The sequence below is a fragment of the Morus notabilis genome, unplaced genomic scaffold, assembly GCF_000414095.1.
Source record: "Morus notabilis unplaced genomic scaffold, ASM41409v2 Scaffold348, whole genome shotgun sequence".
Lineage (NCBI taxonomy): Eukaryota > Viridiplantae > Streptophyta > Magnoliopsida > Rosales > Moraceae > Morus > Morus notabilis.
The window spans coordinates 70,593-97,817 of NW_010361555.1; the positions used below are offsets into that span (position 1 = coordinate 70,593).

At 33.8% G+C, this 27,225-nt stretch overlaps 2 protein-coding genes, 1 long non-coding RNA gene and 1 other non-coding gene across 5 annotated transcripts; all 4 read right to left on the reverse strand.

The window, feature by feature from the left end:
- Positions 1 to 825: 825 nt before the first annotated feature.
- On the reverse strand, positions 826 to 4,642 carry LOC21401549 (thermospermine synthase ACAULIS5). Its single transcript, XM_010100048.2, has 10 exons — positions 4,392 to 4,642; positions 4,116 to 4,182; positions 3,898 to 3,992; positions 2,976 to 3,078; positions 2,382 to 2,470; positions 2,125 to 2,281; positions 1,942 to 2,017; positions 1,626 to 1,684; positions 1,388 to 1,524; positions 826 to 1,243 (listed from the first exon to the last, which is right to left on the reverse strand). Exons 1-10 carry the CDS (start codon positions 4,535 to 4,537, stop codon positions 1,165 to 1,167), a joined length of 1,008 nt encoding a protein of 335 aa, XP_010098350.1. The 5' UTR covers positions 4,538 to 4,642; the 3' UTR covers positions 826 to 1,164.
- Positions 4,643 to 15,213: 10,571 nt separating this feature from the next.
- Positions 15,214 to 17,409, reverse strand: LOC21411720. 2 transcript variants are annotated; one of them, XR_002902385.1, is made up of 5 exons: positions 17,289 to 17,409; positions 17,161 to 17,199; positions 15,811 to 15,864; positions 15,563 to 15,687; positions 15,214 to 15,444 (listed from the first exon to the last, which is right to left on the reverse strand). It is a non-coding gene; the product is annotated as an uncharacterized LOC21411720 (long non-coding RNA). The 2 variants fall into 2 exon arrangements; XR_002902384.1 differs by having other exon boundaries at positions 15,532 to 15,687.
- A 3,074-nt stretch (positions 17,410 to 20,483) lies between these two features.
- Positions 20,484 to 23,670, reverse strand: LOC21401551 (peroxisome biogenesis factor 10). The gene is made up of 11 exons (XM_024166929.1): positions 23,342 to 23,670; positions 23,217 to 23,248; positions 23,002 to 23,091; positions 22,749 to 22,843; positions 22,448 to 22,658; positions 22,169 to 22,238; positions 21,991 to 22,069; positions 21,439 to 21,572; positions 21,062 to 21,150; positions 20,802 to 20,878; positions 20,484 to 20,709 (listed from the first exon to the last, which is right to left on the reverse strand). Exons 1-11 carry the CDS (start codon positions 23,532 to 23,534, stop codon positions 20,607 to 20,609), a joined length of 1,173 nt encoding a protein of 390 aa, XP_024022697.1. The 5' UTR covers positions 23,535 to 23,670; the 3' UTR covers positions 20,484 to 20,606.
- Positions 23,671 to 23,738: 68 nt separating this feature from the next.
- TRNAD-GUC lies at positions 23,739 to 23,810 on the reverse strand. Its single transcript has one exon. It is a non-coding gene; the product is annotated as a tRNA-Asp (tRNA).
- Positions 23,811 to 27,225: the final 3,415 nt, after the last annotated feature.

Here is a 27,225-nt window from a genome sequence, read left to right on the forward strand (position 1 = left end):
GTTCATGTTCTTTTATAAAATTTGAGTTTGAACTCGAGTTTGGGACTAAACTCGAGTTCAAGTTTCCCTTTTAACTCAAGTTCATAAACTCAAACTCAAGTTAATGAACAGTATTTTTTCTATTCTTAAAAATGTCATAACTTTTTCGTTTTAATTTTGGTTGAGATGATTTTTTTTTCTATGCATTCACAACGAAAAGACGAATAAAACCTCATCTATATACCTTATTAAAATTTTTCATCACCATTGAGTTTTTATTAAAATACTATCTAAATGTAAATTTAAATTTTGACCCACCCAAACACAAACTCAAAAAGATTCTCAATTCAATTCATAACTCAAATGTTCACATTCAAATACAAACGCAAATTACAACTTCAACTAAAGTTATAACTCAAATTCAATTCAAAATCATTACTCAAGTCATCCTAACTCAAAAATGCAAAATAACAACCCCTAAATATCTCAACACCAAAAAGGCCCGGAAAGAGAGTCGGCCTTCCGAAACCCAAGCCCAAATCCAAGCTTGAAGTGCAGGCCTCATTGAAAGAAAATGCCGTCACTGGCCTAACTGCGGCAGTTTTTATAGCGTCCATGGTGATACCGGAGGTGGCGGCGGGTCCTGGGGTTTCCCCGTCGCTGAAGAACTTCTTGCTCAGCATTGTCGCCGGCGAGTCGTGTTTGCCGCAATTGTCGGAACTGTTAAGAGAAGCTCAGTAACCAAACCTTTTACTTATTCTATCTCCCTTTTTAAGGGGGAAAAAAAAAGTCTAGAACCAATGTTCTCAGTATATGTTTGAGTTGCACAATATTGTGATATTGTTTCAATATAACGAAAACTGGGGAATTATATATTGAAAGTGAGAAAAAATCAAAATGATAGGAAATATAGTGGAGGAATGCCTCATATCATAGTTCATTCATATTTAATATAGGATAAAGTTCTTTTAACATAAAACTATCACTTTGAATCCTATGAACAACCCAATCAAGCTAACATTTCTTGCAAGTCTACAACCAAATATACTTCAAACAAATTGTTGATTGATTAATTTCTTTCGATAAGTTTGTAACTTTTGATGCTGTAATTTCCAGACTTCGCTTCTCTTTTTCTAACTTTTCTGTACAGCAAATTCCCCCCAAATTGTGGCTTGTTTTGAGATGTCAATGGCGGTTTGCCACTCCATGTCCATGAATAAACCTCGCGTCTTCTTCAGTGTAGACATGAGTTTCGTTCAACAACCTAAAGGAAAAAAAAAAAGAAATAATTAAAAAAAATCTTGGTCAACATGTAGTATTAGATTACCAAAAAAAAAACAAAAAACAAAAAAACAAAATGTTTTTTTTTGTTTGTTTGTTTAATATTTGCGATGTAAAGTGAGCTTACGACAAGGCAACAGTTTTATTCAACGTTGCAGAGGAGAGAAACAGGGCACCACTTAAGTAGAACAATTCTCCATCTATTCTTTCCTTGATCCTTTTGTCAATTTCCTCAGCATTGACTGAGAAAGGCTGGTCAGATGCCTGGATTACAACAAACATATTATACCATATATAAAGCTAAGTCAAATGCCATCATTTCATGCATTTAGTTACCACAACCATGCTTAAAAGCTTTCACGTACCATAACCCATCCCCATGTATCTGCAAAAGATGGTATGTGAGCTGTGTATGCTATCACATCTACAAAGAACATGCAAAAATAGTGTCAAGTCACACTCACAACAAGTTTAGTAAGAATTATGCTTATATAAAATAATAATTTTACTTGGCACGAAAAACTACCTTGTTATATCTTTTTTTTTTTTTTTATATTATTATTTTGATCAGATTTAAATTCATAAACATTCATTACAGTAGTATGTTAAACAAAACAAAACAAAACAAAAAAACGTTAAACCAAAATTGTACGAATTTTTGTGGTAATACAAGTGACTTACATTTGAAGACCTGTTTGATTGTGTTGTGTATAGAGGAGAACACTTCCTTGTGAGTGAAAATGCCTGCTGGTCCAGCCTATGTACAGTAATGATCTCTCAAACATTAAATTTCTTGTTTATTATAAGTGTAAGAAAAATATAACCATTTTGCAATTTGGGTTTGTGGGAAACTCTATTTCTGACCTGGGTTACAAAGATGCCATTGGATTTGAGCTTGGGCTTAAGAATTCTTTCATAAAATGACTTTGTGTAGAGCTGATAACAAGGGCCTCCTTCAACTGGGTCTGCTAAATCTCCCACTATGACGTCGAACTTTTCTTTCCTCTCTTCCAATTCAGCTCTTTTATAACAGAAAAAATATTCGCAACACATTTAGCTACATCTATATGTGTTGTAAGATAACAATTAACAAGACTCAAAACACCCTACTAATTGCTTACTTAGCATCGTTAATGACAAGATTAAGCTTTTTGTGGCGAAAAGCTTCGTGATTCACTGTCAAATATCTGCGGCAGAAATCCACCACCTCCTGCAATTAATGGCCCAAAATTTTTTTCATTTTTCTTTTTGTTAATTCTTTTGGAAAAAGTGTGAGCCAAAAATCTATTCTAATATCTCATTTATATATGTAGACCCCTAAGATTTTGAACCTAAATATTTAGGCATCGTTCATTTCACCGATTTGAGTTTTTAGTTTTAGATTTTTACAGTTAAAAGTTCTAAGAAAATGTCATATCTAAAAGCTCTAATGCCATATTCATTTCACCAATTTAAGTTTAGAATTCGAGTTTTGCTACAGTAAAAGCTCTCAGAAACAATCACATCTAATTTTTTTACTACAGTAAAATACTATCACATAAAGTCACATCTCCACTCAAATTAAAAACTTGAATCAACGAACTAAACATACCCTAAGAAAATGTCATATCTCAGTTTAAAATTAAAAACTTGAATCCGCAAAACGAACGAGACCTTAGTAATATATATATGTTATACTAATTGGCGAGTCTAAAAGGAATGAGAGTAAATAATACCTGATCAATATCACACATGACCACCTTCTCCACAGACTTGTGCTTGAGTGCTTCTCTTGCTGTAGACCCTTCGCCACCCCCCATTACAAATACAGTCTTTGGGCTACATACAATCAACTAAGATGTTACTGTTTTAAATCCCAAATCTATGAATAGTTTCTTAAGTTAAAAAATGTGTATTACCTAAGGTCCTCAGGTCCCCAAAAAAAAAAAAAAAAAAAAAGAGAGAGAGAGATAGAGAATGTCTAATTAACAATTATCACTTTATAGCTGGCTGCTTTATTACGCCCGCCCTCGACATCGTTTTTGATCAGATCCTAATTATTGAGCCTCAAATATTACTATGCGAAAGGTTTCTTATCTACTATCTATTCACTTTGCTTTTTTTTTTCTTTTTTTTTTTTTCCTTCTGTTTGTTAGTAAAGAGCCAAAAAAAAAAAAAAAAAAAAAACAAAGGATTACTAGTGCTATTCAGTCACAATCTCTAGTGGGACTTAAATTCTGCCTTAATTATATTTAAAGGATGAGACAAATTGTGCTCACACTGCAATCGGTCTTAGGCCACACAATCCATTAATCGGACTGAGACCTCTCATTAGGACTATGGAGTACCAAATGGGACGTATTTTAAAATCCGTTTATTTCATTGATTTGAGTTTAAAACTCAAATTTTATTACAGTAAAAAGTTTTAAGAAACAGTCACATTTAACTTTTTACTATAATAAAAAGTTATCACATAAAATCACATCTCAACTTAAATTAAAAACTCGAATCAACAAACTAAACGGGATTACTCACTCTATTGGCAGTAACTTTGGCTTTTTAAGTAGAATAAGTAGATAAAATAAAAATTAAAAAAAAAAAAAATATATATATATATATATATATTATGAGTAGATGAATAAAAAGAGAGGCACTAACTTTGGGTGGAACAAAAGAGCGGGGTGTATCAAGCATTCGTGATAGATAAATTCGTCAATTTCAGCACTCTGCATTTTCCCATCAATCACCAACACCTGTACCAATCAAACAACGAGTACTAAAATCTTAACTATGCCCAAAGCATAATTTATGAACAATCCACCATGGATTTGAGAAAAGAGAAACAAGTAGAGAGAATTAATTCACGGCATAAAAACCTTTCCAAAGCGCTTTGTGTCCAAGAGAGCTATCTCCTGGAACTCGCTGGTTCCTCTATGCAGCACACTGGAAGTAACAGAGACGTTATATAATACATAAACACATACATACATACATACACACATCATATATATATATATATATATAGACACACACTAATAATATTCCAAAATGGAAAAAAAAAAAGAAAGAAAATGAAATTAGCTTCTTTGGTATTACGAAAAAGGTCAAAATTTTTTGCTGTGTATGCATGAGAAAGGCCAAGTGTTACGAACCTATTCAAAGCAAATGACCATTTGAGGTCGTCGTCAATGACTTCCTCGTACCAACTAGAGTCTTTGTGGTTGCCGATGTTTTGATCTGGTTTTTCGTAGAAGTTTGAGAAACCATTGGGAACGAAGATCTCGACGGCTTCACCCATTTTTTGATAAGGCAAAGAAGAAAGAATATTCTCTAAGAAAACTTGGCCTAGACTTGAACAACAACAAGAAGAAGATCAGAAAGAAAGGAGCTATAGCGGGTAAAGCTAGAGAGTGCGAATGTCCTTTGGCAGTGTTGTGATAGCTTTATTTATAGTTGCTGCAATAACTCATGCATGATTAAGGGCGTTTATTTCACCGTTTTGAGTTTTTAATTTTAAATTTTTACAGTGAAAAATTTTTAAAAAATATCACATTTAATTTTTTTTTTACTACAATAAAAAATTATCACAAAATATCACATCTCAATTCAAATTGAAAACTCAAATTTACAAAGCGAACGAGACTTAAAAAAGATGGATCTTTTTTTTTTTATTACTTTCTCTCTTACTTTTTTAGCTTGTACAGATTTACTGGTCATAGTACGTTTGATAATATATTCACTGTATACATATAACTCGTTTGTTTTATATATTTAAATTTATAATTTTAATTTTATTATAATTTTTTTATAAAAAAATTAAAAATTTAAATATTAAAATTAAAAATCACTAAATTAAATATATAAACCAAACCGTTTCTAAACATTTACTCAAATCAAATGCATAAAAAATGCTAATATTATTGGTACAAAAAAGCTACTAATATTAATGAAGAAGAAAAGAGCCATAGAGTGCGAATGTCCTTTGGCAGTGTTATATTTAGTTGCTGCAATAACTCCATATAGATGATTAAAAAAGATGGATCTTTTTTTTTTTATTACTTCCTCTCTTACTTTTTTTGCTTGTACAGATTTACTGGTCATAGTACGTTTGATAATATATTCACTGTATTATCCGGATAGACGTGCTTCAAGATATCTTTAGGTAAGTACATATTTAAATTTATAATTTTAATTTTATTATAATTTTTTTTATAAAAAATTTAAAATTTAAATATTAAAATTAAAAATTATTAATTTAAATATGCGAATTAAACGAGAATATTTACTCAAATGCATAAAAATGCTAATATTATTGGTACAAAAAAGCTACTAATATTAATGACGACTAAGAATCCGTATCACAGACGCAACGGACCTATATAGTTATGATCACAATGTTCCGAACTGATTAAAGCAGACAAGTACAGATTATTTTCTTAGGAAAAAAAAAGGATAAGTAAAGATGCACTTTTTTTTCCTTTTTTTTTTTTTTTTTTGGTTGAAAAGAAGATGAGTACGGCTTAAAAGGAAGGAAAAATTTTGGTTAACATTCGTACTCATCTTTTGTTCTCTTTTTTGAGGGGAGTTAATATTCGTTCTTTATTTTAAACAACTTATGATCTTGTCCGTTCGATTTTATTTGTTTGAAATAGTCAGTACTTTTAATTCTAGGAGTCATGGGATTTATCCCCAATTTCTAGGCATTTTCTTTATATTAAACATGTCTTGTTGTTGGTAGGTGTTTAGTGAGATGATGTTCAATATTATGGCAATCTGTACTATTGGGTGGTTCTTCTTGAAATGTACTTATATCTGTTCTTTATTTTCATTAATTACATCTCATAATAAACTTTTTAAAATTTTTTTTTTCCTTTTACAATTGTGTGTTTATTGTCTTGTGATGATTATCTTTTATGAATTATGGAGCTCTCTATATTTTAATTAAATTATAGTTAAAATGGTTAAAAAATTATTTTAATTAGTAATTTTTTAGTGAATCACTCCAATCGTATTCTCTATTTTAACTAAATATAAATTATTTTAATATTTTATTGAGTTTATAATATAAATAACTTTTTTTTAATTTTTATTTTATGTCAAAACAAATAATAAAAATAGCTAACAACTTCTTGTTAGTTATATTTAATTAGTGAAAAATACTTTAGTTAAAATAGTTATCTAATTAGTTAATAATTATAGTGGAAAAAAGTTAAAAAAAATTTAAATTATTAACTATTTTAATTAAAAATATAAAATAATTAGCATAATTAGATTTTAAGGTGTCAAAGCGCACGTTTAGTAGTGTAACATTGAGGACAAGTGTGCAACCTTTGTTCTTGATCTCATTACGTCGCCATCAGAAAGTTCTTTGTTCGGCTCGAGTACATTGTCAGCTTTGACACAATGTGATTCGATCACGAGAGAAAATCCCCCGATAACGATTATTAACCTTGATATTTGATTTGTATTACTTTTCCTCATTGGATAAAATTGCGAAAAAAATGGCATGCGGAGGTGGCAGAAATTATTACAAGAGTAGGGAACTAAATAATTAAGTAGAACCCCATGATTGAGCCCAAAAAAAAAAAAAAAAAAAAAAAAAAAAAAAAAAAATCCATTATTTCAATCTCATAGTAAACTTTTATTTTTTACTCTTTCTTTTTTTGTTTTTCCGGATAAGATCGATGGTCATAGGTACTTGAAGGGTGGCGTGAGCGGTGATCATATCAGTGTCTGTGTTGGAAGAAAAGCACGCGCAAGTAAAAAAAAGTAGAATTCCATTATTTCAATCTCATAGTAAACTTTTATTTTTTACTCTTTCTTTTTTTGTTTTTCCGGATAAGATCGATGGTCATAGGTACTTGAAGGGTGGCGTGAGCGGTGATCATATCAGTGTCTGTGTTGGAAGAAAAGCACGCGCAAGTAATGGGATTAGAGATAGAGAGCTCAAGTGGGAGCAAGAGCTGGCGTGGATAATGGAGGGACCCACAACGTACACGCGAGTGACACGTGGTTGGGAGAGTCTACATGGGATTATGAGTGAATGAAAATTACTCTAATTACAATTGTCACCGCTAAAATGCATCTCGTGTACGTAGTCTCGTTCACTTTATAAATTTGAGTTTTTAATTAAAGTTGAGATGTGATATTTTTTTTTAGAGCTTTTTACTGTAGAAAAAAAAATTATATATGACATTTTTTTAGAGCTTTTTAGTTGGAGACGTTTGGTTCATAGATTAAAATCATGTGATTAGAACTATTTTTGATTTACGTGTATTTTTTTATGAGAAAAAATACTGTAGTGAACTATGAACCATGATTCAAATCATAGTTTGAATCCTCAAACCAAACGTCCCCTTAAAATTGAAAACTCGAATCGGTGAAATGAATTTAAGTTGAGATGTGATTTTATGTGAGAGTTTTTTACTGTAATAAAAAAAATAAAATGTAACTGTTTATAAGAGTTTTTTACTGTAACAAAATTTATATTATAAAGTTGAATCGATAAAATAAACGGGACCTTCCTTTTTTGCCTTTTTCTCTTCGTATTCTTTCACATCCTACCACCCACAAATACAATGAAAACAATCACAAAGCTGGCTTTTTTGGTACCGTTATATAGTGGTACTACCCGTAGTGGGCATACCATATTCGCATATGAACATTCCACTATCAAGGCCGAAGCCTACCAAGGCAAAAGGAAAGAAAAAATAGTTTTGTTGGGCGTGGGTTTACTCCACTTACCACCACTAGAGATTTCCGGGAAGACCACTTTTCATGTCCTCTTTCCCCGTCATATCTCATCCCCATATTTGTTTTATGGATTATGTCTTTCCTTTTTTTTTTTTTTGCGTGATAAATGTTAGCAAAACGTGTCACAGGCAAAGCGTTTCACCCCAATCCTATTCAAGATTAATGAGCATTAAGTTGATGGTTTGAAATAGTCCTGTAAGGCTCAAATTTGATACTATCCATCTTCCAAACCACTTTAAAATAATACCAATGACACTTAACTACCGTTTTAATGGTCTAATAAATTTGTACGTTGGTACTTCAACCATTTTAATTTTCGTACTGATGATAATTAAGGGTACAAAGCTTCATATTAGACTCAAAAAACCCATTCTCGATTAAGAATGTTCAGGAGCCATTACTAGTTACTAGCAAGTTTGGTTTGATGAAATAACCATTTGAATAGAATGAAAATTCTTAAAATCGAGTTATTTCTATGTTTGGTTAAAAAAAAAAGACTTAGATATAACTATTATTGTGAAATTGTTATTCCATCAAAATAGCTGAATAATCGCTTATAAAATAGAACAATGGATAATCATTCCATTTCAAAATTAATCATTAATTAAAATTGTCTCTCTACATTACCAATCTCAATGTTCTATTATTTACTTCAAATATCCATTTCATTGTAATAAATATGAAAACATTTGATTCTATTTACCCTATCACTGAGAACAGTTGAGATTTTTATGGTAGAATTCTATTGTTGCTTATACATGTGTTATATAATTTACTTTTAATTTTTGGATAAATTATGTTCCTCTACCTTAACATGGCTATTATACGAACTTAATTATTTAGTGTTAGTAACAGATCGTGTAAATTAATTACTTCAAAACACAATTTGCATATAGTTTTAAAGCATAATCAAAGACTAAGCAAAGAGGTATCTTTATCAAATAGTTTTTATTCCATTCCATTTCACCAAACATAATAATTGTGATTACAATACTCATTTTAATATTTGATCAAAAATTAAAATTAATCATTCAATTTATTACTATTCTCATTACATTATATTCCTATTTTGATCACATTTCAATGAAACTTAAATATCGCTTTTAGTTCCTTTGTAAAGAGAGGAGTAATATTCGTTTGCCACATGGCTCTTTATTAGGAATTCCTGTAGCACTTTCTTCCCACGCGTGCTCCGAAATTTGGTCCCTTTTTCTCCCCAACTTCTTCTTAGAAGAATTTCTCGTGCTTTGATGAAATAAAACTTTGTCCTTTTGCCATTTAATTTGTGTTGAACTCATCTGTGACAAATCAACATTCAAAGGTGTTTTTCATTGGCAACTACATATGCATACTTTTCGAGCTTTGTTTTTCGCTGATTCGAATTTAAAATTTGAATTTTGTTATAATAAAAAATTCTTAAAAATAATCACATTTAATTTTTTTACTATAATAAATTACTCTCACATAACATCACATTTTAATTCAAATTAGTGAACTCGAATTTTAGTCTTGCAGTTTTTTTTTTTTTAATTAATTCATCCCGGGCAGCATAAAACTGTACTAAATGTTAAGAGCTGCAAAAACTATTACTAACAAAGTTCTTTCGTAGTAATCAATATATATAACACCAAGCCCAAATTCTCCAATTATAATTATGGAAATTATTTTGTTTCCTCTAGTAACTTGTTAGGGACACAAAGCATAGCACCAAAAGGAAATTGCTTGTTGGGAGGTTGGAACTTGGTTGCGGAAAGCTTTTTCTTGTAACGGGGGACAAGGGGGTGCCAATGAATTTTTTTTTTTTTTTTTTAAATTTTGGAAATCAATCCACAAAGGTGTTTTGGTCTTTGTTCATTGTTAGGGTAGCTTTATTATGGGGGGAAAAAAAAAACCTATCACTATCAGGGCCTTTGTGATGGTTAAAAGGCTTATTCGACCTTTTTATTTAAAATGTCCTTAGCATAAGTCAATTGATTTAATAGTTAAGAATTAAGAAATAAACATAATAGTGGGATTATTGACATTAGTCGCACGCTTTTTCCTGAGTCAAAGCCCGCATCTTTTTCATTCTTTAAGATTTATGAAACAGGTTATGATTCCTCTCAGAGAAAAAAAAAAAAAAAAAAAAAGAGAAGAAAAAAGGTAATGATTAATTAGTGCCATTTTATTCATCGTCTCTTCAATTTTTGGTAATTACTTAATATTGTTTGTGCGCAGGCCTTAGTACTTGCACCATTATTAAGTCTAGATTAACTTGGTACACTTGTTTTTTCAATTTGCCCCGCAATTTTGTGGAAAATGGCTCTTTGTATAGCTTGATACGCATGGCTTATACATACTTAATTTAAAAGAAGATAATCAACTGACATTATTAATCTTTTGCCATCTTAATGCTCAACTAAATGACATTATCCATAACAACAACCACTGGTCACACCATAGATTTGCAAATTAAAAATTCAAAAACCACGTCATAATAAAGTATTCAATCATAAATAGACTCTATAGAGTATATTCACCTGGGCTATTATTTTCTATCAAGACAAAAAGAAAGAGACCTAATTAACTACAGATGTTAGGAATTGCCAATTGCCACTACTTTTTAGTAGTAGCCTGGTACTTTAGCACCTGTAAATTGTGATGCTCTAGCATTTTTTATTTATATAGTCAAACTTTTTAGGTGTCCTTTTTTTTTCTCCTCACTAAGAGTATGCTTGGTAGGAAAGAAAAATAGAATGAAGAAAGAAGGTGGAGAGATTTTGAGAGAGAAAATGGAAATGTAAGTTGTTTGGTAAGAGAGAAAAGAGAAAGGAAGAGAAAATAGAGTGAAAAATAATACATGTGGGTCCCGCTATTTTTCTTCTTTCCACAAGTGGGCAGAAAATGAGATGCAAAATGAGAACAACTAATTAAAGTGAGCAAAGTTACTAAACTACCATTTTCTCCATCAACATCCAAACAAAAAATTTAAGGGTATAAAAGTAATTTACGAGTAAATTTTTTCCTTTCCTCTCAATTTAACTTTCAATACCAAACAAGTGAAGGTAAACTCATTTTCTTTCCATCTTCTCATACCAAACAACATAAAAAAAAAAAATCAATTTCCTTTCTATCATTGTTATTTTCCATCACTTTCATATTTTTTTTTTATCATATTTTCTTTCCTTCCTGCATAATAGTTAGAAGTGAGAAAGTAATATTGTATATCATAAACATATAGACAAATACACGCCCACCCATTTACGTGTACAATACTTGGACCATATTTTCCCTATTTATTTATTTTATACATTTTGTTTTTGGGATAATGCATTTTGGGGACGGTTAGGGACGTCTCTAATTTGATCGTGGGAAGAAACATAATGAAAAACAGAGTTACGAGGAGCAAACATCGTCATTTAGCATGCGGGCAGTAGTGGGGGCACTGCAGCGCCAGTCAGGCAAAATTTGTGCACCTGGGACCCGAGGGACCAGTGCGCCTGCAATGCGGGCGCTCTGGAGTGGTGCCGTGGCACTAGACGCTTTTGGAAAACTGTTTTTTTGGAGATTTTCTTTCCGTTTTCAAAATGAGAAACTTGTTGAACGAATTTTAGGAGACTTGGAGGCTACTCAAAGGGCCTTGGGGTTATTTAAGGGCTAGGAAACATAGAGAAACATTATTATAATCATCATTCTTCAATTGGGATTGTGAGAGAGAACAATTGTATTGGAGAGGACAAGTGAGAGAGAACTGTGAGAGGTTTCTTAGAGAGTACTCTTGTATCATTCTTGTAATCACTTGTGATTGATCATAATAGACGAAAACATCATATTGCAGGACGTAAGATCTCACATTGAGGTTCGAATCTGGATAAATTCCGTGTGTTGATTATTATTCTTCCTTTTCTTTGTTATATTTTCGTAATTATTTTTTACTTTAAATTTCTTGTTTTATTGTTATTTCTCCGCAAACTGTTAATTCGTGTGCTTAAATCTGTGGGTCCTCATCACAGGGACAATTCATGCATGGTGGGATTGGACACACTATAAAATCATAAGATATGCAAAGGCGTGGTGGTGCCTACTGTGTTGCAAGTAGTTAGGTAGTAAATATACATAATTGGCTCTTTTTCCACTCACTGAACACAAGCAAGTTGCAAACGCAAAAGGAAGGATAAAAAAAGAAAAAAAAGGGGGACATAATCCAAAACTAGGATCAACTTTTGGTTGGTGTTGGGGGCAAAAGCTTTTGGTGCTCCAAAATCAGTTTGTGCTCACGATGTTGTCCTTAAAAGTGCAAGGCCATCAAGTGTGATGCCGTCAAGTTGTCGTGCACACGTGCTCTAGGTGCACTTGATCAAAGAGTGACCAAAATGTGTGTCAAACTTGATAAGGTTTTGAGTTTTTCTCATCATCACTTCTCTCCAATCCTCGGACGCCGAGTGAAAAAAGAATTCAATATCGAGTACCAAACACTGAACAACCCGTTATAGTGGAGCATTCCAGGCTGTTTGAGACATTTATCATTGCTATCGTGAACATGTATAGTGTTAGTGAGAGGGAAAAAAACTCAATTTGGCTTCCATGATGTGGACCGTCGCACCATTTTCTAGTGCCTTGTAGGTAAGTATAATATTAAAAACATGCATAGATGCATTCCCCCCCCTCCCAAAAAAAAAAATCCATAGATGAATAAAGATTCAAGTCGGTTTAGTTGATAAATTATCCGTCTTGTAGATTTTGAATTATCATTTTTGCTAAAGTGAGAGAGAGTCTATTAGAAGTCGTACGTGCCTGTTTAGTAAATAGATATGAAAGTTGATGGTTTGAACTTTTAGAGTCCGTTTAGTTAGAGGATTCGTTATCTGATTCGAATCATGGTTCATGATTCGCTACAGTATTTTTTCTCACAAAAAATACACGTAAATTGAAAAATAATTCTAATCTCATGGTTCTAATTCATGAACCAAACGGGCTCTTATAGTTTAAAATAAAAAGTTTAAAACACATTGTTTGAAATTTCGACTCAAAACATTGTAAACAAGGAGGGGTCCAATTCTTAGGTCTTTTTCTATTAAAAACATCAAATTATTAGTTTGAACCAAGCCTAAAACACTTTCAACAAATTCAATCGCCTTGTGATTCAAAACAATAGTACCCAATGTCCAAATAATATGTTTTAGAGAGGATAAAGAATTTATAAATTATTTTTTCCTTTTTACTTCAATCATTAATTTTGGATAAGATAACTAATTTGATCGAGACTGAGAATTACTCCAAGGACGCTCGTTATTATTTTTTTATTTGTTTTTTTTTTTTCAATAAAAACAATTGAAAATTGACACTGATAATTGGTGAGAGAACACAGAGCACAAATCTGGACTTGCAAGAGATGGAATAAGAAATCAACTCATGTGTCCCCTGTTCCTATTCTCTTTTATATCCTTTTAATAATATCACGACACATTAATTAAAATGCTACGTTAGTTAAAATTTCTTATCACATCAATAAAAAAAATAACGACAATAATTTTAATTTTAATTGACAATTAAAATAATTTTAAGACCAATTTAGTTTGATGATTTGAGTTTTTAATTTAAATTGAGATGTGACTTTATGTGAGAATTTTTTACTGTAGTAAAAAAATTAAATGTGATTATTTTTAAAAAAATTTTACTATAACAAAACTCAAATTTTAAACCCAAATAAGTAAAATAAACGGAATTTTAATTGACAATTAAAATAATTTTCATGACAATTATTTTAATTTTAATTAAAATAACTTTAATTGACCTGACATAAGTACACCAAAAGAGGACAAATTAAGTGGGCATCTAAGTGCGATCCACGGAATGGAACAGAGTTCATTTGATAAACGGCACAGAGACTATAAAGCACAACCCAGACTAAGGTTACAAAAAGGATCAAACATTACGTAAAAGGCTAGAAGCAGAGTTTTGTTTGCTCGACACAGCACTGTTTGCATTGAGCAAGGATATGCAGAGCCTTTTCTTTTCCCCCTAATACCATTTATCAATGTTAGAGTTTATACAAATTACAACATCTTGAAAAAAAAAAAAAAAGGTAATTCTAACCAATAACCATCAAAATTTTCCTCGGAAGTTTTTCGGGAGAAAAAAGAATTTCTAAACCAATCCAAACTTCTGGCGCAGAGGAATTGGTAAGAGCATTCTTTGTCTTAAAAGTTAGAATCAAACCAACGCTACACATTTGAGTGCTACAAACTATACTGGAAAGAAGCGAAGAAACAACAGCCGTGTTTAGAATTCATCCCATTTTTGTTTTTTACGTTTTTTAAGAAAAAAAAATAAAAGTATTTCTAAAACGGCGTTTGAAGTAATAAAGATAAAAAATCAAAATAAAAATAATTTTTTGATTTAATTTAAAATGAGAGAAATGAAAAACGATTTTTAATCGTTTTTTATTTTTTATTTTCGTTTTCTCATCTTTCCAGCAGAGAAAGAAAGAAAGACATTAATAAATTTTTTACATTAAAAATAATTTTTTAATAAAACTACCAAATACATTTTTAAAAATAATTTCTATATAAAATTAAAAACGTTTTCATTTATATTTTCATATAAAAAATAAAAATTATTTTAAAATAAATTCTAAACGCCCCAACAAAAAGTAAAAGAACCAAAAGATTACATGGCCCGAACAAAAATTGCTAACGAAACATGTAACATATTACCGTCTTGCCACGGGGACCACATTTCAGCAAAGATCCTGTTGAAAAAAAAAATCACTACACACGTTGTTTGGAAGAAACAAATTTCTATTTTAAACTACTAAGACTTATTCTTTTAGAATAAAATTAAAAAAAAAAATTAACTCAAGTTATAATTTTTTTTAAGTTCATATTTCTTTGTAAAATTTAAATTTAAACTTGAGTTTTAATTTGAATTTGAGATTAAAATCTGAGTTTAAATTTTCTCTTAAACTCAAGTTCTTAAAGTTAAACTCAAGTTAATAAATAATTTTTTTTTATTCTTAAAAACGTCATAACTTTTTTATTTTAATTCCGATTGAGATGATTTTTTTTCCTATGCGTTTACAACAAAAAGAAGAATAAAACCTCACCCATATATCTTATTAAAATTTTTCATCACTATTAAATTTTTATTAAAATACTATATAAATACAAATTCAAGTTTTGATCCACTCAAATACAAACTTAAATAGATTCTCAATTCAAATCATAACTCAAATGTGCACATCTAAACACAAACTCAAATTATAACTCAAAATCTACAATCAAGTCATCATAACTCAAAAATACAACCGAACAAGTCCTAAAGATTCTCAACTCGGTTATCATGACAAGCGGAAAGTGCTCATCTAACTCCGGAGGATGCATAACGACCAAATCAGGCAAATGTGTTGTTGGCCCTTTGCTTGCCTTTCGGATCCCAGTCGAGCATAATTTTGACCTTGATACCAAGTACTCCCTGTTACAATTACAATAGTAAAATTGTAAGAGTGGAGACCATAACTGAACTCAATACAACAAAACAAAGTTGGGGATATAAATTAACCAGGTGATAAAGAAAGACGAGTATTGCAGACCAGTCGAAGAAGTCTACAGCGGAATCAACTTGTTCTTTGACAAGTCGACCAAAGGATATCAGGTATCCATCCCTAAAACTTCATTATTTTGCACACTATGCCCTGAATTTTTCACTTACAATAACCTGTATGAAAATCGAGCGACATATTTTCAGGAATCACGACTTTCCTAGGCCACCAAACATCAACCAAAAAAGCGACAGTGATCGAAAAGTTAAGAAAACAAAAGAGGTAAAAAGATAAAATACCTCACATCTCTTTGCACCACTTTTTTACATAAAATCTTAAGACAACTTGAAGCCCTACAAAAGTCAAAAATTAAAGTTTATATATATCTAAGGAAAAAAATACAATGCTTTAAAGGCACACGAGAAATCACCATCAATAAATATTTGGATATGACCATCAAGTCCATCAAATTTGATCGACCAGTGACTAACATTGGTTAACTACTTATGGATACTAATCGATCAGTGATTGACTACTAAACCAATCAAACAATCACTCATAACCTTTTTTTCTTATAGAAAAAGACATTTTCCGAATTTATCAAAGAACGCCTTTAATCTCCATGGGGATATATCCCAACTACTTATATATAGCATGCCCACTACATATGAGTAACGGGGATAAATTCACGTGGGGATGAATAAAACTGCTCCTTTTTGAAACATGAGACATTTATTAAAACAATGTTCTGAAAAAGGCTTTTTTCCGACATATAACTAGATAAATTATGTGGGATGACTGGTTTTGATCACCTCACCTAATTTCTCTAAAAATTTTAACTCCATACAATTTGACGAGTAAAAAGTATAAACAGCCATCTGAAGTTTGAAAAAAAGAATGCCATTATGCCAATTCCCAAAATTGAAACAAGAACTTAATTCCAACCAACCAAATTCTTTTTTCATTAACTTTTTTTTTGAGCAAACTGGGAATGTTTGAAATAGCAATGCGGAAGGATATTCCAACCAACCTCCAGGCACATTTTAAACGGCACAAGAAGCCTGACAAACTCCATAAAGCGTTAATGTACGCATTGAGATACACCCCACAACGCTCTTGAGGAGAGACGGAGAGGGAATATGGAACTGATATCTCAATGCTTGTAGGGTCAAGCAATTAAACATTTGGCATAAATAAGCATTTAGAAATCAAAACTATGAAGACTTCAATTACATTTCTTGGTTGGCCTAAATAAGCATTTTCATTTCAACAAATTAATGAACTCAACATAGACGGATAGTAATGGCAATCATAAGAAATGTGCGATCCCATCTGAAAAGCAAGGAACATGGACATTATTCCGAAGCAAACAAAATTAAGAATTAAGATGGGAACACAAAATTATCGTCATCCTCAGACACGACATAGGTATTTGCAAATAACCTACTCGCTGTAAAGATGACTTTCTACATAACAAAAAACCTGTCGTTTAAAACCAACAACACACGAAATAAGACCAATAACATATTGCACCAATTTTTCTTCAGTCTATCTGTCTAATTGGTTGGTTCATTTTTCTTATTCGAGCAAATTCCATAGCTTTTAGAAGAAACAAAAAGAGAGAGAAAAATCGATCGAACAACTCTAACCTCATTCAGCTATCCGAAGAACACGCCCTCTCCTATGAACTGTCACAATAGAAGTGAAAATACGTTACAAAAAAATACTCGAATGAGCGGAAAGATCGTGATCAGAATCGCAGTAACAAGAGAGGTACCTTCGGCCTCTTGCTCATCTGAGCCGCTATTGTGTTTCCGGAACGGAGACTCGAAGTATTGATCCGTTTGGTTGAAACCCTAACGATATATTGATATTTACGACGGAAGGGTAGAGGTCGATTTTTAGTGTGTATATATAGTCGAACTTGTCTCATATGTAGTAGTAGGGGATCTAGGAACTTTAAAGGCGCGATCATGTTGGACGGACAGGATGAGGTAATGCAATCTTGTTTATTTAGTGAGTGTTTGGTTCGTCGATTGGGAGATTTAGGAGTTATTTTTTTGGAGTGTGACTTAAGTGTAGTTTTTTAGTTAAATTTGAGTTTAAAGTTGTAACTTAAATAAAGTTAAATAAAATTAGAACTTAAAAGAACGTGAACTTGAATAAAGTTGTAACTTGAGTTTAAACTTTTTCTGAGTTTTATTGTAAAAGAACAACCCTTAAATTCTGGGACTAAAGCTGAATCTGTGTTTGGAAGCCCAAAATGATTATAGTGGGTTAGAATCACAAAGGGTGATTAGGATCATTTGGAGCCCTCATTTTAGAATCAGGCCCCCCTTGATTTTACCGTTTGAAACTCGAGCATGCAGTGAAAACCACTGTGCTCTCTTGCAATAATGCACCCCACCCAACTTCCACCGACCGAGTCCTTCCTCTCCCATGCTTGGGCTGAGAATCTCCAGACTTTTTTCCTCTCGCATGGGTCAGCAGGTTGAGCAGAGAATCTCGCCTTTTTTGGGACTCTCTTCCTCTTCTCCTATTCTACTCTTCTCATCTTCTCTATTACTTGTTTCCAAGTGCCAAAGCGGTCGGCGTTGATGAGAAGTGACCGGAATAAAGGGGTTTTTGTCAACAATCAAAGAAAACTCCACATTCGGTACCAATTTCGCCTATACTACATAAGTAAGGTCATTTCTCGCCTTCACCAGAGAGAGGACAGAAGGTCGTTGAGAATACTAAAAACACCGTCTTCTGCATTTGGAGTGCTGCATGCGTTGTCCTTCATCTCGTCATCAGACTCAAACTCTATAACGGTATGCTCTCCTGACCTTCTGCAATTTTTGTTTTACCATGCAAAGGAGTTGGTTGTGATTTTGGTTTCTGGAGACGTGATAGTTTTTTATTTGGTTGTGATTTTAGTTTTTGGAGACCTGATAGTGTTTTATTTGGTTGTGATTTTAGTTTCTGGAGACCTGATAGTGTTGGACTTGGTTGTGATTTTGGGTTCAATTTTTGGTTAAAGTTTGTTCTTGAATTTGATAATTTTGTCCTGCTTGAGTATGTTAAAGAATAATGTGTCTTCTAAGGAAAAAATAACAAATTGTAAGGCTAAAGATTTGTTGGCGGTAGTCGTTAGGTTCTCAAGATTTGTTGTAATGTTGTTTGTGACTACCAGCCTATGATTTGCCTATTCCAACAAAGTATGCTCCAAACTTTAGAAATGAACTGCTCGGCAACTTCCAACTATAGTTTATAAATGATATATTTTCAACTATAGGTAGCTGATGGTGAATGAAACTTTGGTTTAGTAGTCTGTATTGAAAAATTGAGGATTCTGTTGGAAATTTGGCTGTGTGTGGGGCATATGCCTTCTTTCTCCCCCTATTTTTTCCACTGTGCTTGTTGAGTTAAATATGTTTGTTCTACCACAAAGTAAGTTTCTACAACAAGTAGTTGCGTTTGTAGGTAATTACTTTTTGTAGTCATTCCTTCGTCAAATAGTAAGCGATAATAATTTCATTTCTCTACCAATTGTTCCTCACAGAGTATCTTATTCCCTTGGGGAAAATGATTTTAGTTTAAACCATGCCATATATACAGGAGTTAAAGTTTGTATAGTTTGTTTGTTTGATTTTTTTTTTCTTTATTTGGTGGAAGTAGAGTTTGTATAGATTTGAAGCAAGAAAAAAAAAATCCCCGCGAATTGGTTATTTTATTTATTTTTATGCTTGGAAGCAATATTATTTATTCGGGAGTTTTTTCAGTAGGTATGGTAATTCAAAGAGTTTCTCCAGTAGGGTAGACCTCCTTACCGGTGTCGGTAGGACTTAATTTCTAATTGTTGCATGTAGTATAATGTTAGGAACACTAATTCAAATTTTAACTCTTGTGTACTAACTGACATGACATGTGAGTTGTCATATTTTTATTATTAGATGCAATCTATTATCATTAATTGATATGACAATATTTTAAACATCCACCAATATAAAAATGACAATTTATATGTTACATCAGTTGGTATATAAGAGTTGAGATTTGAATTGGTGTCCGTAGCATTATTTTAAAATCATATTAAATTAAAGTTTCTAATACAAATATAACAGTGGAAAGTAAAAAATTATATTGATAGTTATTTTTTCTGATCCTATTAAAGAAACTCATATCATATTTATTGGCATGCTTAATTGCTCGTGATTATTTTTTTTTTTAATGAAAGTTTGCTTGTAATTATAAGATCTTAAAAACGTGGATAATCAATCTTTTATAGAATATAAGAAAATTATACGAAGTGGTTTCAAGCACAACGTCTTGTGCGTATTATTTCAACCATCAGTTATAGAGTTCCACTCTGCAAGTTAAACAAATGTTGTACAAACACAGTTTTTTTTATTTTATTTTTTTTTTACGAAAATACAGTTATGGTTGTCAAAATTTAATCTATTTCATTAAGTTTTATATACTTTTTATATGATTTTGATGTAATTTAACAAAATTAGGTTGAATCTTGAAAAAAATAAAGTACTTGTCTCATAGTTTGTTTACGCAAACTCTTATTCTAGTAGAACATCAATGAGAAATAGCAAGCTAATTATAATTATTTTGATAAATAAAAATTAATAAAATTCTTCAATTGCCAAAACACATTTCATCATGAGCACCTTAGATCATAACTGAACAAAAATACACACTGCGATTTAATCATTAAAATGGATAAGTTTCCGTACTAAAAAATAAGGGAAAAGTTATCCTATGCATACGTTCAAATGAACTGCAAAGAAATTATCTTCCAACGGATAACATCTTTGTACCTAATTTTGCAATCCTACAAGACCCGAAATAAAGAGATCTCGTTCTGTGAAGCACTCGGTTTGCGCAAAATATGAAAGCTACATTAAAAACTACAACATACAACACTTGTCACCGGCAATATGATTTTCTTTCCCATCCTATTATTCTCATTTCTTTTAAAAAAATAAATAAAAAATAAAAATCTCAAATCCTTTTCATGATTGAACAATTGTATAAGTTTCTAAGCTCCAATTCTTTATCATCCTCTCTGTTGAGAGGCAGCTGCACCTGACAGATTGAAGTGCTAGAAGTCTGAATGATACAGGCAAACCAGGCTTGAATGAGTTATCGGGGTTCGGCACAGAGGACATTCCGGCTTTTCATTGCACCATTCCATAATGCAACTCCTACAAAAAGTTGCAAATCGAACAAGATATGAGATATGACACACAAATAAGCTAACATGTACAGATCTTCATCGTGCAAGAAGAAACAATACCAGCAGAATACATGGCCACAAGGCGTGGCTGTCGGATTCTGACGATTACTCAGACAGAGCGTGCATTTGCTAATGGACTGCATGGTTGACCGAGACCAAGTTAGTCATATTTGAATAATTAGATGATACCAAAAATTGATGTACAGCGTAAGAACAAGACAAGATACTATTTCCAAATTGGAATTCTAACTGCCACCAAATCCCTCACTTCATTTAAGAAAAGAAAAAAGAGAGAATAGTGGGAGAACCAAAACACATACCTCTGAAGATGACGATGCATCATACACCAAACTGCCAGTGTCTGTTGAAACCAAGTTACCTTCCTCATTTATAACAGGCAATCCTCCCCCTGTAAACCCATGACGAAGGAAGACGATCGAGTTAGTGAACTCAAATACAAGAAGAAACTAATTAGTTGAATAACTATCCTGCCAAACTATATATAAAAGAGGTAGTAATCAAAGAATGTATTGGTCACTGCAGCTTCTCCTAGAACAGCTACCAAATTCAAGTCGATATTCTTTCAACATGACATAAAAACAAACAAGGACCGAATCGAAACACAGTGAAGTAATCAAAATACGTATTGAATAATTCTTGATGAAAAGAAAGGAAAAGCAATACAGTTATCAGCAACCTGTTGAAGCTTGGTGGGGACCCAAGGATGTCTGATGAACTGAACGTGCTATTGAGGATAAATTGCTTCGCCGGAGTCCTTCAGCAGCAATGATACATAGCTGAATAAGTAAAAATACTCCCAGAATTTGGTATCTGCATGCAGGGAAATCAGTTAAATGATAATATTATACATGCTGAAAACACACGATTATTGAATGTGAAATGTAATTGGATTTTTGCAGCACAACTGAGGCAATGGAACTCTTAATGCTCAAGTAAATGGAGGAAACTGTTCAAGATCATTAGTGGACAAGGGGCAACCAATAAAACAACAAGAAAGACAAATAGTGGGAAACGGATTATAATCAACTGCTCATTCTGATAAATGGCTCAGATATGAGAACTAGGGTGAAAAACGAACCAGAGGAGTGCCTAAGCCTGCTACATAAATTATTTTCGTTGAGAGGCAACTAAAACTAGCAACAGCTTTCGAAGTTGGAAATTCAAAGTTGTAAGTTTGACACAGATCTCCATAGAAAAGTCGGCAACAACTCTCTGTGATGATACATACCTAGGCCTTTGATTTGATGGCTTCCCAATAAAGACATAACGAATGCCAGCTGCACGTTTTGATATATGATAATAGAGGCCTGCAAAAAAAATTGACCATAACATAATTAAAAATTCTGCCACAACCTTCATTAAGAACTTCATTCACCATCTATGAGCATCTGAGTTAAAAAAAGTACCTTCAAAGTAAAAGAACATGAGGTTTGCACGAATAACTAATTGCAAAAATTCGCGAGCTACAGGAAGCACCTGAACACAATAATAGCATAGATGCATTAGCCACAAAATCATTGAACTTGGTGATCTCAAAGATATTACAACATTAAGGTGCGCAAGAGCAGAATAATTAAGCAGCAGAACATAAATGAATAAAAAGTAGAGCTGGAACCAAATTTACATAACACTTTCGGTAGGCATCAAATTCAAGGCTCGATAAGAGATAACAGCACAATAAGTACCGCAGGCCATCTCTGAACTGCATAGACCCACAATCTATTGATTTTCTGTTTCAACCTTGTCATAGCTGAAACAGGTTGCTCTGATGCAGATGTAGTTGGACTCTCCATCACCACCGAAGAATTAACACGATTGCTTCCAAAAGCATCATCTCCAAATACGTCATCGGACTGCGAATCAGCAAGGACAATGCCACGGGAAGCAACTCTTGAGCTGCCAAAAAGAAATTTCAGACGCCTCTGTAAGGAAACTTTGCTCAACCAATAAATCAAAACAGCTAAAAAGCAAAAGATAGCTCTGTACCTAATTCGCTCCGCAATATAAGGAACCGCCGTCTGATAAACAACGAAAAGAGCACGCCTCGCCGGGGTTGGAGGAAGCTTATAAGGTCCTGCAACCTAAAGAGAAAGCAAGGAAAAGGAAAACGATCATTGACAAAACTCAAGAAAACTCTCAAAAACTCTTCAAAAGAAGAAGAAAGAGGAAAACACAATAATCACTCTACTCTAGTATCAATCATATACAAATCTGAAATGCGCAAATTGAATCTACAAACCTGGGTGATATCACAGTACTCTTCTCCCAAAGTTTGCTGCCCTGAACCAGTTGTCAATACATAATAAAGCATTTGTCCAAGAAGTTTCGTCTACATTTACAAAACCGGGAAAAAAGAGAAGGTTTTCAGCATAGTATTCAATAACAAACCGTACCCATCAGCGATCAATCTATTACTGTGAGAAAGTTAATGGCGAAGAAATCAAAAGGACAAACCTCACTTTGGTATGCGACGGCAATTCTTGTACCTGTAGCAGCAAAACCATAGATTATCGATCAATAAAGAGGTGGAAATTTGGGGGGGAGAAAGAAAAGCAAAAGAGAAAAGAAGAAGAAGAGACCGAAGAGATGGCGAAAAGCGTCGCGACAGGCGTCGTAGACGAAGGAAGCGTACTGGTCGTCCTTCTCGGCGGCTCTCATGATCTCCGGTTGAGCTGCCAGAGGGAACCGCCGTGGAATTGCTGGCTCCGAGCTGCTCGGACCGGCCTCCTCTCCGCCAGACCCAACGGCGTCGTTTCTTCCCGGACCCATCATTCCACGTCTAGGCCCTTTCTCTGCCCTTCTGGGACAAAAACCGAAATCTGTGACTGCAACAGACAGGCTTTAATCTTTTCTTTTTCAAAGGAAAAATGCGAAATACCAATTACCATGGTATTCTTCTATCCTCTGAACTCTGGTGACTGGTGTAAAAGAAAAAAAAAATAAATATAATTATAAATTGTTCCATCGAAAAAAAAACGCCGTTGCCGGGGATCGAACCCGGGTCACCCGCGTGACAGGCGGGAATACTCACCACTATACTACAACGACTTGCTTTGTTTAGTGTTAGTTACATTGAATTATTTAATAATTAGTAATGGGCACGATTGACGATTTTTCTCCATCTCCTATTCCTACCACCATTATATTGCTTATAAGAAACTAGGACTGTACAAAAAAACCGTAAAACCGAAACCGACCGCAACCAACCGAAAAACTGACCGCTCAAAAATCGAAACGGCGGTGCCACGTGGAACCGAACTACTTCGGTTCGGTTAACCGACCGATAACCTTGATTCTCGGTTCGGTTTCAGTTTTGTTGTGGATCTTTCGGTTAAAACCGAACCGACCGAAATTATTAAAATGTTTTCATTTTTTTTAATTTATGCTGTCGTTTTTGATGAGTTGATGTCGTTTTTGAAGGTTGGATGTCGTTTTTTCACTCAGAATCACAAAACCCTCTTTTCTCACGATTCTCATTTCTCTATCTCTCACTCTCTCTGTTTCTCATTCTCAATCTCACCGTCTCACGATTCTCATTTCTCACCCCAGCCCGGCAGCCCCCAGACAGACACCCCCCACCGGCCACCCACCCGGCACCCACACAACCTGCCACCCACCCTCACGCACGCCTCACCTCTCTCACTCTCACCCACCCTCACGAAAGCCCTAGCCGCCGCCTCTCTCCTCCGTCGTCCTCAATCGTATTTCCGCCGCCGCTCGCACGTCCGCATCTCACGGTGAAAGAAGCCCTCGCCGCCAGCCGCCGCTCGCACGTCCGCTTTCGCCAAGCTCGCACGTCCGCCTCCGCCGCCGCTCGCACGTCCGCCTCCGCCAAGCTCCGCCGAGGTTAGGCTTTTGATTCCCCACTTTCTATTTCCATCAATCAAGCTTGGGCAATTGATGATTGGCCGCTGTTTATGTTGGAATGGGCCGAATGATTGCTGTTGATGATTGCTTTGATTTTGGCCGCTGGATTGAAATGTTGGATTGTTGATTGTTGTTTGTTGCTTTTGATTTTGGCCACTGTTGATTGTTGTTTGTTGCTTTTGATTGTTGATTTTGGCCGCTGTTGATGATTGCCGCTGTTTGTTGCTTTTATTGCCGCTGAATTTTGTTTGAATGTCGAGCTTTATCCGCCATCTCTACCTGCTTCTCCACATTTTGCATGGGTATGGACGTTATTTTATGCCCTGAAGAAGCATTGATTTTTTATTTGTTGGTTGAATTCTCAGCAATCTCATGCGTGTTTGCTTCGTTTATGGTAGCTTGGTTTGAGTTGTTTGATTTAACCTTCTTGGGTTGCTGAGAAAACGGATATAAATTTTGTGTAGTTAAAGCTTGGTTTAAGCCCATTAAGTGTTTGTTAAAATGCTTATGCGGTGAAAATAAGTATTTTAACTTGGTTGTTTTCTTCACTTCCTTTTCTTACAGAAAAATTAGTGTAAGAAGTGGATGTTTACTTTATTTATATATATATATATATATATATATATACACACACGTAGATAGATGACATGAACCAAGAATAGTTGGTCCCTTTTCTTGTTGGGAGCAACTTCCACTGAGTCACTGATGTTTACGGTTTACCCTTCAATTCAACGCACGTTTGGAGTTTGGACATAATGTTCTTATTGTTCTTATTGTTCAAGTTGTGTTCTTTGGATTTCATGCTTGTTAGTGAAAGTATTATGTACAATTTGAAAAATCTCATGTAGTGAAAGCATGTTGTTTGTGATTGTTTAACTTTTAGCTTAATTCTTTTAGATGTCTTCATCGGAAAAGCAAAAAGAGATAGAGTCTCAATCTAGTCAAAAAGAAACCGAAACTACTGAAACACAAGAGACAACTGAGGAAGAAAGGAAATTTACTAAGAAAAGGAAGAAAGCCCGACAAGTAAGCCCGGTTTGGCAACATTTCACGAAGGATGAAAAAACCAAAAGGGCTACTTACAAGCATTGTGGTGTCACCTATGCCGCTGATTCGAAAAAGAATGGCACATCTACAATGAAAAATCATATAGAAAGTTGCTTGATGAATCCAGAGAGTGAAAACAAACAAAAGACCATCCAATTAAGTAGAAAGATCAGAGCACATGAGGAGGACACTGCTTCTAGTACCATGACACTAAGAGCTTGGTCTAAGGAGGGTTATAAGAGAGTCGTTTCAGAGTATATCGTATTGGATGAGTTACCGTTTCGACACGTGGAAGGTAAAGGGTTTAAGCGCTATTCGGCGTACTTGAATCCTAGAGTGTTTGACATTTCAAGGATAACAATTGCGAGGGATGTTTATCAAATGTTTTTGGAGGAGAAGAAGAAGTTGAAGAAGGTTTTAGGAAAGCAACGGGTGTGTTTGACGACTGATACTTGGACATCAATTCAGAACATCAATTACATGTGTTTGACTGCACATTGGATCGATGAAGATTGGAATATGCAGAAAAGGATAATTAATTTCATCCAAGTTTCGAATCATAAAGGAGAAACAGTTGCACAGGAGATTTTGGTTTGCCTTAATGATTAGGGCATAACTGCATTGTTCACAGTTACAGTGGACAATGCATCATCCAATGATGTGGCTATGGACAGGTTGAAGAGAAAAGTCAAAGATATTCCTAATTTTCTCGTCTTAGATGGCCAGATGATACATATGCGGTGTGTCTGTCACATTCTAAACTTGATTGTTAATGATGGGCTCACGGACTTAGCATATTCTATTGTAAGCATCCGCAATGCAGTTAGGTATGTGAGGTCCTCACCTCAACGCCTCAAGAAGTTTAAGGAGTGCATGAAGGAAGAAAACATCAACTCAACTGCCCTATTGTGTTTGGATGTGAGGACGAGGTGGAACTCTACCTACCTAATGTTGGAGACTTCTTTCAAGTTTGTCCCCGTTTTTGAGAGGTTGTTTTTGGATCAAAACTATTGTGCTTACTTTGATGAACTTATAAAAGACAAAAAGATATAGGGTCCACCAAATGAGACGGATTGGGACAATGCAAGGGTTTTTCTGAGGTTCTTAGGAAAGTTTTACACTTTGACGAAGAAGTTTAATGGTTCATATTATGTCACTTCAAACTTCTATTTCAAAGATATTTGTGCTGTCAAACGAGAGTTGATTAAGTTAGAGGAATGTGTGAATAAGAAATTTGATAAGTATTGGGGAAATGTCGAGAAAATGAATCACATGATGTTTCTTGGCTTGGTTATTGATCCAAGATATAAGTTGAATTATCTTACTATTGCCTTCAAGTGTATCTACAATGATTCGACATCTGTCACGTTGTTAAAAGGGGTTGAGGACACATTGCGTAGATTGTACAAGGAATATCATGATCGGGCTCCTCCTCCACCTTTGGCTCCTCGTCATCCCCCTCCCCCCCTAATTCTACTATTAAGCAACCGTAATTATCACAGTTGGCCAAACCTCGATTTAGGAATACAATGTTAGCTCACTCAGTAGA

Excerpts from the sequence above, each read along its gene's own strand:
- LOC21401549 (XM_010100048.2), bottom strand. The coding sequence starts at position 4,537 with ATGGGTGAAGCCGTCGAGATCTTCGTTCCCAATGGTTTCTCAAACTTC. Across the intron at positions 3,079-3,897 it reads GCTCTTTTGTTCCACCCAAA|CCCAAAGACTGTATTTGTAA; the intron begins GTTAGTGCCTCT and ends GATTGTATGTAG. Across the intron at positions 2,471-2,975 it reads TCATGTGTGATATTGATCAG|GAGGTGGTGGATTTCTGCCG; the intron begins GTATTATTTACT and ends CATTAATTGCAG.
- LOC21401551 (XM_024166929.1), bottom strand. The coding sequence starts at position 23,534 with ATGATGGGTCCGGGAAGAAACGACGCCGTTGGGTCTGGCGGAGAGGAG. Across the intron at positions 22,239-22,447 it reads CAGTTCAGAGATGGCCTGCG|GTGCTTCCTGTAGCTCGCGA; the intron begins GTACTTATTGTG and ends TATTGTGTTCAG. Across the intron at positions 20,879-21,061 it reads ATGCATCGTCATCTTCAGAG|TCCATTAGCAAATGCACGCT; the intron begins GTATGTGTTTTG and ends TCAACCATGCAG.